Source organism: Melanaphis sacchari, unplaced genomic scaffold, assembly GCF_002803265.2.
Source record: "Melanaphis sacchari strain LSU unplaced genomic scaffold, SCAv2.0 Contig12_pilon_pilon, whole genome shotgun sequence".
Taxonomy (NCBI): Eukaryota; Metazoa; Arthropoda; class Insecta; order Hemiptera; family Aphididae; genus Melanaphis; species Melanaphis sacchari.
Window position 1 is genome coordinate 143,634 of NW_020270527.1, and position 13,339 is coordinate 156,972.

Sequence of the window (13,339 nt, forward strand, 5' to 3'; positions counted from 1 at the left end):
TCGGATGTTAGATGGCAGCAATAATAATAGTGCTTTGCGATACTTTATTTTCGGAAACTTTTATTTTCCCGTATTCATTGTACTTCTCGTTTTAATCACTATAATTCGTATAACACATTACATATATTATATGCAGACCATATGACAAACACCAAAAAGCCACTTGAGAGGTTTTCTTACTACACGGTAACATATTTTATCTTTCTATAATATATACATATATATTTTTTTTTTTTTTGAAACGCTTCAGCGTATAATAACTTTCTAAAAAGTTTCTTCGCAAATCTCATCCGATACACATCGTTTTCCGAGACCCTCGGGATTTTCTGGAAAACCCCCGTTTCGTTATGCGCCATCAGTTGTATATAAACTGTATACACTAACGCGCATGTAACCATAAACTGCACGTTTTTCCAAATAATAGTTAATATAGAACAAAATGGTATAATATAAATATATATATATATATATATATATACATATAGTATGCGGTGTATATATTCGTGCTCCACATTTAAAGAATGATTTAACATGAAGCACGCGCATGCCCCAATTTTATCATCATGTATTCATTTCAACCCCTAATATATTGAAATTTTTAAATTTGCACTTTATCGTGCTTGATTTTCTGAGAACAATAATAATGAATAGGTATGATATGTTTGGTGAATAGCCTATTGTATTACAAAAACAGTCTCATCAACTACATATTTACAAATTACAATATACAATATTATTAAGTAATTACAGGTTTTGAAGTAAAAACATTGTTGCCTATTGGCCTGTTATTTGATTTAATCTGTTTATGTTATTATTGATTTTAGATAAGTAACTATGTAAATTACAATTATAATGTATGATTAATGGTATTACTATTATAAATTATACAAATTATCAAACATCATACATGTACTAAAAAATATAAAAACACAAAATAAGCCCTTTAAATTAAAAAATCTTTAAATTTTTGAAGGTATACACTAAAAACTTTGATATTTCATTCATATTTGTGAAATTAAATTATTTAGCTTACTTGTGATCAATCTAATTTTATAAAAAATGCGTGAATGCTCGAATTATGATTCGAAATATGTTATATATACCTACACTACAAATAAATTGACTTAATTTCTACAAATGCCATTTCGTCTTTATAATCATTTAATACCCATTATACAAAATGATTAATCAAACTTACTCTTCCCATATTTTCATTTAGTAATAGTTATATTAAAAATTTAGTTTTTAATTTTATTTAAACACCATATTTTATACATTTTGGTTAAATAATTTTTAACCTTAGTGTATACATTTTAATTACTCAAAAACTTAATTCAATACATTATATTAACTTAAAAAGTACATCAACAATAAAAAAAAAAAAAAAAAAAATCATTGGCAAAAATATTTAAAAATATGGTCCTGGGGTACCTAAAGATTCCAATAATCATAAATTAAATAAATGCATGATTAAAGAAAAAAATGGGAATGAACATGTTTGATTAATCACTCTATATATATGTATCATTATATAACGATTCGCGCTATGGTTGCGTGTCGTGCGCCATTTGAATTATCGCCTACGCCTCTGCATAATAAAATATATATCATACCTATAAGTGTGGAAATCGTAATAATCTTCATGTCGCGGTTTGTCGACACAGTTGTCGACAATTATAATTTGTTTGACTATACCTACATTATATATATATATATATATATATATATAGGGTGTATCTAAAGGATTTTGAAATTATTAATTAAATTATTATTTTTAAAACTTCCCCGAAAATTGTTCAGTCACATTTAATTAATAATACATATGCAAGTGCACTATTTGAAAATTCACGAAAAAAACACGAATGTTAAACGGTTGTCTTATGGATTAATAGATTACCTGTCATATTTAGTGTATTTATGTGTGCTATAAATTTTGTATAGTTAACGTAACGTGCGTGTAATGTATAATCATTATTACACATTATCAAAGCAATAATGTTTTCGCACTGGTATTTTTTTTTTTTTTTTTTAGTTGATTTGAAATCGAAATCATACTTTATTGCATGTACTATTTGGTAGCATGTTTAATAAATATTCATTTTTTTTTTTTTTTTACTCTAAAATATAATTTCAAACTTTAAAAGTTTTAAAATAAACGATGCAATAGATAAAAAGAGGGTGCAATGAATCAATTCGCCAGTGATTCTTTTATCGTGTCTATATATTTATCCGCGTGCCACAATATATTATATTATATTTTAACAAAACTTTTTTTCAATAAACACATTCATGTACATTTTATACGCATGACTGACAATGGCTTATAGCTATACACCTGTGTCGTACGCCCGTACATGCCATATGAGTGGTGATTGAACATGAGCCTATCAACAACTAAACGTTAAAATAATTAAAACATCAATGTGGGTAACCTGCACAAAGTAATCATTTAAAAATCAAACTATAATGCTGTACCTATTTACTAGTATGCTTACCTGGGAAACACACGTTCGAAACTCATGCAAAATACTAAATTTAAAAAAAAGTGTCTAAAATCATAATTGTTTAAATCATTGATTTATTAATTTTATTATTGTTACTTTCATATCTGCCTCTTTTTATTAATTAATTTATGTTAAAATAATTGTTCCATATACAAAACACAAAAATGTTTTTTCTATGTATCCTTAGACCTTGTATTATGTATGTATTTATGTATATATTTGCTCTTATACCAGATTGTGTCCAGTATTATTTCCATCATTTTCAAGTACACTACACGCACATATCAAAAATCAACTTGTAGGATATAAAAATTAATGACGTTGAATTAATCCATGATTCTAGGCATGCGTATTTATGTCATGTACCATGACATGTTGAATATGATTCAGATAATGTTGGACACAATTTGGTATATACCCATATTCATATCCATAGCATATGGTTTACACTTGTATCATTATTGATAATAATTAAATATTTGATTATAACTATACTTCATGATGTATTATAAAATGGTAATGTTAATCCTTTTTCACGAATTTCATCAACTGGCCTATTATTATACAACTATCATATTATTAGTTATTTGTTCAGATAATATATAGCTACATAAGTGACACTTAAAACTAATTATTATTATTTTGTAGAGCAATAAATCAATCCAGACACAAATTAAAAAACATGTGTCTTACAAACAAACCAAAAAGATAAATGGTCTAAACTTTATGCTCCTCTGTCGAGTGTAATATAATGTTATACCTACGTGTTTAACACGTACTATATTTTATTGTATTCTGATAATCTATACATGAATAAATAAAACTCCCCTTTTCTGTCAAATATTACATAGGTACATATATATTATAAATGCCTAAAAAATAAAATAACCGACACACGCTTTGCTTAACGGTGTACGTCTAGTACGTACACAATCAATACTGAAATTGAAATGATTTTTTTTTTTTTTTTGTAATATTTTCAAAATATTTATACCTACACAATAATAATAATGTCTTTTACGTTTGATTAATACATCTCCTCCTTTGCGTGGTCGCATACAATTGCAGTAGGCGTTTAATTTTACACACGAGTCATGTTAAAATATCTATTCTTTCATGTTGGAGCGTATTAAAGCCGCATAAAGGGAGGTGGTAATATTCGCTTTTACGGTCGAATAATGCACGATTTTATGCTGAATTTGTACTGTTCATACATATTTATGTATTATTAATTTTCACAATACTATTTTGTAAACGCTTGTACAAAAAATAAATACACGTGCATTGTTAAAACTGTGTATTTACCTAACACGATTTTACCGAGCAAATCGTATTCTTCCATGTTATATGCTTCATAGTATTCGATAAACCATACAAATCTCGATTTTTTTTTATTTACCGATTGATTTTGTATAAATAAAAACCAATTGTTTTAATAATTGACTGGTTCCTATTTATACTCTCAGACGCATTTTGAAAGTTTTAAACTGAAACGTGCGTGTTTAAAGTTAATTTATGTATACACTTGTATATTATATAAATTGTTTTTATTGTTATTATCGATTAGATTAGATTAGATCGATACGTATAGACTTAAGATCTACTTTACTTATTTTTTTAAACATTTTTCTAACAAATCTCTTACATTTTTAGTATATAGGTATACCTTAAAGGTGCCGTATTATAAATTATATGTCTCGCCTGTTTTTATAATATTTATGATTCTGTGCAGACAACCAGTTGGGTTTCCACAACTGCTTTATAGGGGAGAGGCCTGCCGTGATGCATTCGACTGTTTATATTTCTAATACATCGCATTCCCTACTACACAATACAATAAATACCATTAAGTCTAAATCAATATCAACTAAATGTATATACCTACCTGCGTCTTTTCTTCTCCATCGCCTGCTATGATTTATGAAATCTATGTACAATATACTTATATATATATATATATTATAGATATAAATATACGTAGTTTGTTTACTATTCATCGTTTGAAATTCAAGTATAAGTCATAAACACATTAAAATGTGATAAATAAATATTCACCATATCCTACCTACATAGATGGTACCTATATATTATATTATATAGATGTTCAGATGAATTCAATTGTAAAATAACAAACGTTCTTTATAATTTTCACACAAATGTGCTTGTAGAGCGTAAAGAGATACAGATTTCAAAAATCCAAGAATTTCCAAAATAATATATCTTATTTTGTTCTTCTGTGTACCTATCTAGCGTATCTGTATATTATTCTGGTTTTACACTGCGTCTGAATTGGATAAGCAATAAATTAATATAAATCCGAACCCTGCAGCAATTTAAACAGTACCTACCTATATATGTGTATTTTTATTAATATATTATAATATTACTATATAACTTAGCGTATTACAAAATATAAGTAATATTGAATGTAATGCTGGCAATCAAATCGTTAATTGCTTTTGGTAATTAGTCCTCTTCCCACAGAATTTTTGACAAATTCCCAAATATTGTCCATGTGTCCGTCGCTAAAACGGAGCGATCCGTTGTCCTTGAAAACGAACGCACGGTACGATCGTCGTACGTTCGTCTCGTGATGTGTCATCGTCAACCCCAAACGACCTCCTAAAATATCAACCCTCCTACGCGTCATATCGACCGCTTTCGACGATTCGGCGCGTGCTGCAATCGGTACAACAGAGTTGAAACCTACGATCGTGGCCGACGAGGGCGCACGTTTTGCCGACCGAGTATTATCACAGTATTCGTTTTCTGTGTTTGAAACAGCACGGTGTCCGTTATTCGCAACAATATCTCATAATATTATTACATATTTTGCTATTATACTGCGAACCATTTACTTAAAAACATCACTAATAATATTGCTATTTACCTACTTCTAGATAATACATACGTTATTTCGCAACAGTCGGATTTTATCGTTTTTTTTTTTTCATTCGGTGAAATAATATTAATAAAACCGTTCATTTTACAGTTTACTGCCTGGGTAGACGCTGTGATATTTGTGTTTAGTCTGGAGAACGAAGCAAGCTTCAACGCTGTGTACGGATACTATACGAAAATGGCGCACTACCGAAACTCGGCTGAAATACCTCTCATCTTGGTAGGCACACAGGGTGAGTATTCTATCTATATAAATTGATTTATTAATAAAATATCTATTAGATTGTTTTGTAATCTATTTTGTATACGAAACGTCACTTCGTATGTTATCGTGGCGCTAGTGTTGCAATTCGATTTCGAGTGCCACTGCAGTTCAAAAGAAAGTGATTATCGAGAGGATAAACATCACATCGTCAGCTTTTTTTCAATTTCCACAGAAGGACGAGTACATACTATAAGAGTATATTAAATAAAAAAATGTATACGACCGCGATTTCTTTGTTCTTGAAAAAATCTTCCGAAAACATACGACGAGTACGCGTATATATAATACATATGAATAATTCAAGAACTTTGTAGCGGCATGCGCACGTGTACTACTATCTGTATGCACGAATCGCATCCGGCTTTTGACTCGCTTAGAAAAATCGATACTTATACGATCTCTTTATCTTCTAGAAGTTTCATATAAACGCGTCCTATAGTTAAACTACACCACGTTAATCGTTATAATATATGTATATATGTATACCTATATAAAGTTCAGAATTTTATATTGGGGTGCATAACGATGCTAAACTGATCATAATACTTAAATTTCTTGTTTTTCAGTATCCCATTATACTGTCAGACACTTATTTTATAGACCACCGTAATAAAAAGAAAGGTCTTTTAAGTCGGACTTAATGGCTTTTTACATTTTCGACTGTCGACGATGTTTTATGTGTACACATAATAGTGTAATATATGACGTTCTCGTTTTCAAATTATATATATGTATATAGAAAATAATAAAATCGGAGACTCCATATCATATTATACAATATATTGTATTATTTAACAGTGAATAATAACCCCATACTATGTTTTTCTTTTACAGACGCCATTAGTGAAACAAACCCTCGAGTAATAGACGACACAAGAGCCAGGAAGTTGGCGGCGGACCTGAAAAGATGTTCGTATTATGAAACGTGCGCCACGTATGGTTTAAATGTGGATCGCGTGTTCCAAGACGGTAAGCATATAATAACTGACTATTTTTTTTTTATTATTACCTATTTAGAAAAAAAATGTGACTAAGTTTCACTGTGTCTTAAAATTATAAAATATAACTAGTTAATACATGTTAAGTAAATATTGTTTTTTATTTTAAAGTTTATTTAAAAATTGTAAATAATGTTTATAGTTAAGGAATTACAGTATATTTTCGGTAAATGTGTGATCAAGATCAAGTGATTCCGCTAGAGTTAGAACAATTTTAACGATAGTTTTATGCGTTTTAGCTTTTAAATCATTCTGCAAGCAATCAGAACTTTAGGGTTTTACTATCAGTAATCTAGGTTAAACTAATTTTTTTTTTGGTTGAGTATTGTTTGATATTTTCTATTTAAATTAAATGACCAAAAAAAAAAAAATTAAGTTTTGTATTTATTTTGTGCCTATCTATTTACCATGAAGATTGAAAGTGATGTTTGATTTGTTTATTGAAGTGTTTAAAAATTATATGCGGAATAAGTTTCAAGGAAGAAGATGAGAAAGTTTGCTTGGCGTGATAATCAGACATTTCATTGCCGCATTTATAGAAGAATATTTAAAAATCCACGTAATTCTAATGGCGTTTACCTTATCATAATTTAAAGTAATTTAGTTTAGCTAATTCTGAAAAAAGTTATACGTATTATACAAGCTTAAAGAGTCACTGAGGATATCTAAGTCCCCAAATGTTTTATCACCCTCGTTAATTATCACTATTTATGATATATTCATTATTCTGTACTCGCCACTATTACTGTTCTTTATACATGGAAATGTTAAGGTTTTTTGTAGGAAATTTATACAAATAAAAAATGTATGATACACCTGTCTTTACAGTTATCACCACTCCTATTCGAGAATATTCATATCAATATACTACCCCCCAACAAATATTTACAGGCTTTACCCCAAACACGTAGAACGTAGTAATTTTTTTCTAAAGTTAGAGGTTTATTGATTTGGTTTACGACTTTTAAAATGATCATAACTTTTTACAATTTAGGTAGTAAAATAAAAAAAGATTTTAATCTTAATATATTTATATTCATAACTTGTATTAAGTAGCTTAAAATAAACTAATTACATCACGAACGAACAAGAGTAATTGTAAACAAAAATTATTATTTTTTATATAATATATTACAGTAGTATTTATATGTCATTTTTAAATTACCTCTAATATATTGTATTTTAGTAGAAAAATATCAGCTATAATTTATGCATATAAAATTAAATAAATAACACTTTCAACCTAACGTGTTCGCAGCTTGTCAAAAAATCATCCAGCAAAGGCTATCCGCGTCTACTAATTGTCTGTCAGACTCTCGGTGTTCAACACCCGCTTCTTCGTCGACCACCACCCCAGTTGGTGGTATGCAATCTGCTTCCTACGCAGGTAACCAACTTCAACATCACCAACTCTATCAACACATGCAATCTTCGGCCACCAGTTCGCGGACGTTCTCGCAGACGGCTTCCTCATCGCCGTCGCCACCAGTACACGGTGCCGGTGGCGCGTCACCCTCCCATCACGGCAGCAGTGGCGTAGTCAGTGCGTTCAAGGAGTCAGTCCTCCGGTCAAACTTGTCGCTGAACCGACAACCACTCGAGCTGTCCATTGCCCTGGACAATAACAATGTATCGACGAAAACCGCGTTTGACGGCGGTGGAGGTAGCAGTGGCGTCGGTGGAAGCATTGGCGCTGCCATCGGGCTATCAGTGCCCTGCAAGGACTTGCCCACACCTAGTTCTACGCCTACAACCACCAGGAAGACCCGGAGGCGGTCCAACTTGTTCAACCCGTCCAAAAAAGACGACAAGAATCGGTGTCTAGCCACCGGCGAGCTAGGCAGTGGCCGAGCTATTCCTCTCAAACAGGGTTACTTGTACAAACGCAGTAGTAAAGGTCTCAACAAGGAATGGAAGAAGAAATACGTCACACTTTGTGATGACGGGCGGCTAACGTATCATCCTAGTCTGCATGTCAGTATACACTTATTTATTAAATATAATTTTTATCCATAAAATTCAACATTTATAATATTATTGAATTTAGAATCATAAGTATAACCAGTTATTTTTAACATGGCTTGTGGCGGTGGTTGCTTGTTTTTTATTAGCAAAACCGATATTAAATTTTCTCACTCTATTAAGTACCCCAAATATATTCTTAGCCAAAAATATTCCACATACGTATAATGAAATACACCAACACCTAGTGTTATTGAACTATAGGTACTTGTAAATTCAATGTATTTTAAAAGATTTGGCCGATTCGAGTAAAATCTTTGATAATTTTGTTGGTATTAAACATATTTTTAATGGATTTACTATCTCAGCTATTTTAAATAATACTTTCAACACTTATTTATTAATTTTTATTTTTGGATGATTCAATTTGTTAAATTGAGTTTTGTATCATAATTTCGAGAATCATCATTTTCAAATTTTAAATTGTTATTAAACATTCGTTTTATATCAAAATAATAAAATTTAGGTCTATAGAATTTTTAATTATACTTGTTATTATTGTATAGAAACGAATGAACATTTAATTAACTGAAAAAATGACTAGTTAAAAATTAAACAATAGATGTAATAAAAAAACAAATTATGCTTTAAAAGCATATATTAATATAGCATTTTATTTTTTTTATTTAAAAAGTATTATTGAATATCACGTAAATAAATTTTCAATAACGCTTATAATATAAAATTATTAATTATATACTCCCCTTTTACTATATTTTTTGAAATCTAAGTATCTTCTTTTTCTCAGTTGAACTGAGAACGATCAGATTTTTCTTGCTGATATAATATGTGTATTGTATTTTTCCAGGACTATATGGAGGACGTGCATGGTAAAGAGATATCGTTGCAGTACGTTACGGTCAAGGTGCCCGGCCAAAAACCCAGGGGATCGAAAACCATCATGTCGCTTTCGTCTTCGTCAACGTCGGCCAACCACCATCATAGCAGCAATGGCATATCCGAAAATATGTCAAATATATCAATATCGAATTTCCAGTCAAAAGACAAACGAACGGCCGATAAAGTGATGCTCACTGCATTTGAACTGCTAAAAGAGCCCAGCTATAAGAATGGTGTTTCAGTGTGAGTTATTATATTAATTTATTGTATGCATATTATTGTTATAGGGTAGAGAATATTATATGCCATAAAAAATTAAATAATAATGGCATTAATGCTGATATGACTTCCTAGCAGTCTAGTCACTATATATTGTAGTGTAAAATTTAAAACACTTTTTTATAAAATTGGGTTTTTTTAATCGCTTTTTTTTTTACATTTAAGTTTTAACTGCTTGGTATGTTTTCAAATTGAAATAGTAAATAATTATCTCGATTATTATAATATTGCTTACTTTTGTAAACAAAGATCAATATATTTTTTCTTTGATTATTAAATTGTTATAATTAAAGCTAAGCAGACTAAATTAAAACAAAATACATTCTTTTGTATTCCTAAAAAAATTTAACTGTGATAAATATATAGTTATTTATCATTTATAGTTAGATGTAATAACATTAAAATAATATTAAAATCAAAAATCTAATTTAAAAAATAGATTGACTTACGTCACTTTTTATCATATTGTAGAATATTAGCTCTTAATATACCATAAAAATAATTCTAAAATATTATTATTAAATGTATATTTTACAGTAACGGTGATGATTCAACAATTAGTATGTCGAACACTTCATTGTCGACCAACAACGGCGATCTCAAAGCCGAAACACCTAACGTGAAAAAGAGACACAGGCGGATGAAAAGCAGTAACATAAAGAACCAAGAGTGCGAAGGTATGTTAATTTACAAACCCCATCCTAATAATTAATTTAGGGCTGTGAATTTAATGCACTTAAAATCTTTTAACACCCATGCATTCATGTGTTAAAAATTAGCAAAATATTTGTTCTAACATCCCAAAATATACAAAAACGTAAATTTTAAATTTTAAAACATAAGTATAGCATCAAGTTAATTTTCTTAGACAATTTTTATGTAAATATTGATTTATGACATTTTTTTTTTCAACTAAAAATTTTAGTGACTTTAAGTGAATTAAAAATAATCAGAATCATTACAAATCATACAAAATTACACGGATATAATAAAAATATATTAAAATATTAATAATAATTAAAATGCAATCATTTTATTATTATTAATTTATTTTATTTTTTTCGAATCTCTTTTTGATTTTGTATAATTTGACTGCTTCATGAATTTTTAATTTGGAGTTTTTTAATTCAATCGCTTAATTTTTAAAATTGAAAAAACCTAATATTCAAAGTTGTTTGTGATTTAAAATCCAACTAATAAACAATATTAAGTTCTATACCCAATAAAACAAATCCAAATCAAATTAAAAGTCATCGACTGAAATATTTAAAGTTATGTTAAGCATTTAACGATACCAAATAATCAACAGCATTAGGAATATATTGTATATCTCAAATTTGTATTCATCGAAAGCGATGTTGACGACAACCATGACTTTTTATAAGTTATTCGTAAAATCATTCAACGATAATATTAGCCTAATCTCAAACGTTCAAAAAAAATAAAAATAATAATCTAATGTTTACGCTTGCAGACACTGACGGATACGAATTCCTAATCGTATCGTTGGACAATAAACAGTGGCAATTTGAAGCTAACAGCTCGGAGGACCGTGACGAATGGGTGGCTGCTATCGAACAGCAGATTCTCAACTCGTTACAAGTCAGTGTTCATTAGTATTACCTAAGTATTTATAAAAGACATTTTTATTTTTTAATTATTCACTTTATATACCAATAAAAAAAATTTTTACAGAGCAATGAGATTAACAAAGTTAATGTTGGTGGTAAATTTGGTTCGTCTTATAACCGAGCAGAAGACGTGCAAAGCATCCGGACGCGAGTACCTGGAAACGGGCAGTGTGCTGATTGCAATTCCCCGAATCCTGATTGGGCCAGTTTAAATCTGGGAATACTCATGTGCATCGAGTGTTCTGGCATACACCGCAACCTGGGATCGCACATATCCAAAGTCCGATCACTCGACTTGGATGGATGGCCGTAAGTGTTAAATATATGTAAATAAAGTTTGGAATTTTCGACCTTAAAAAAGTTGAATATTTCTAATTTTCACTAAATATTACAATTTCATTATGTACCTACCCCGTATAAAAATGTATTTACAAAACTCTAACTTTATATATTATTATAATAATAAATACTGTCATTTAAAAAAAAAAATTGTTTTTTAGACCATCCCACCTTAAGGTAATGATGGCAATGGGTAACGATCTAGCAAATTCCGTATGGGAATCCAACGTTCGTCCTGATCGAACCAAACCCAATCCTGGTTCGAGCCGGGAGGAGAAAGAATTATGGATACGTAGCAAATATGAAACCAAAGAGTTCCTACCAGCGATAAGTCATACGCCCAACTTATCGCAGCAGCTCATCGACGCCGTGTACAGGTGAGTCATGATTTAAATTGTTTATTATTTTAATTGAGAGTTAAACAATTTTTTTCTCAAAAATTATCCCAAAAAATATGATTTTTTCGTTAGTATACTTGAAAGAAATTGCAGAACTTTTGGTGGCTTTACGCCCTTTCAATTAAGGTATATCAGTTATACATACATTAATTTTCGTCATTTGTAGGTGTGATATGAAAGCTCTCACGTTGATATTGGCTCATGCCAGTGCTGACCAGGTAAATTGTGTCGTCAGCCACCGAGACTTGCGCACGCCGTTACACCTAGCCTGTTCTGCGATCAACCTTCCTATAGCGCAGCTACTCTTATGGGTAAGTGTAAAATTTAAAACGGTACAGACTGTACCTACTGTAATTATACGAAATATATTTTTATTAGGTAGTCGAGATAATTACTTTAACTTATAAGTTTAAATCTTAGTGACAAAATCACCATAAAATTTAAGCTTTATTTATATATATATTCGTCCTAAAATTCAGCTAAACCTACGACCATGAAACCCCCCTCCCTTACTCGTTTAACAACTATATATTATATTATATTATTATGATGTCATTAATTTCGTATTTCGTTATCACCTCAGTACAAAGCAAACGCCAAAGCCGTGGACCACGAGGGCCGAACGTGTCTGCAACATGTGCGAACGGCTTGTCGGGGCGCCGCCGGTGCCGCATCCGTCCAAGACGTCGGTCCACTGACAGACTTGCTCGTGCAAAACGGTTGCCCCGAAAACGGCACCAGCACGCTGACTAGACCATTGGACATACTTCCGTCCAGCGTCATCTGATCATCGACTTGACACATCACCAGCGGCACAGTTATCGCATATATTCGGATGTCGAACGAAGAGACGACATTCCGTTTGGCGTACGAGCAAAACAATATAATAATTATTAATGAATAATACCGCGCTGTGATAGCTTTACATATTTATAAATATATAATGTTATAAAATAATCATAAAAATACAAAATATAATGTTAAACGCGTCGTCCGTATTAACTTTAATAATATAATAATCGCGTGTCCAATCGTTGGTTCGATATTAATTTTGTACCAGGGTTAATGACGATAACAGTCCATATTAATTAACATTATATTATACTCATAGTAAATTGCGGACGGCAGCAACCACATCGCGTCCGTGACCTGTATTATAGAT

The 13,339-nt window shown here is 30.5% G+C and overlaps 1 protein-coding gene across 2 annotated transcripts in view; it reads left to right on the forward strand.

Annotated features, from left to right (window-relative positions):
* LOC112591121 (centaurin-gamma-1A) overlaps positions 1-13,127 on the forward strand; it is a 91,029-nt gene extending 77,902 nt beyond the window's left edge. For both annotated transcript variants that reach the window (XM_025334807.1, XM_025334806.1), the window contains exons 3-12: positions 5,497-5,638; positions 6,505-6,639; positions 7,927-8,642; positions 9,499-9,773; positions 10,347-10,486; positions 11,284-11,411; positions 11,505-11,749; positions 11,941-12,156; positions 12,344-12,488; positions 12,761-13,127. In XM_025334807.1, coding sequence (XP_025190592.1) covers positions 5,497-5,638; positions 6,505-6,639; positions 7,927-8,642; positions 9,499-9,773; positions 10,347-10,486; positions 11,284-11,411; positions 11,505-11,749; positions 11,941-12,156; positions 12,344-12,488; positions 12,761-12,964 — 2,346 coding nt within the window. In that variant the 3' untranslated portion in view covers positions 12,965-13,127. The remainder of the gene's footprint in view (positions 1-5,496; positions 5,639-6,504; positions 6,640-7,926; positions 8,643-9,498; positions 9,774-10,346; positions 10,487-11,283; positions 11,412-11,504; positions 11,750-11,940; positions 12,157-12,343; positions 12,489-12,760) is intronic.
* Positions 13,128-13,339: the final 212 nt, after the last annotated feature.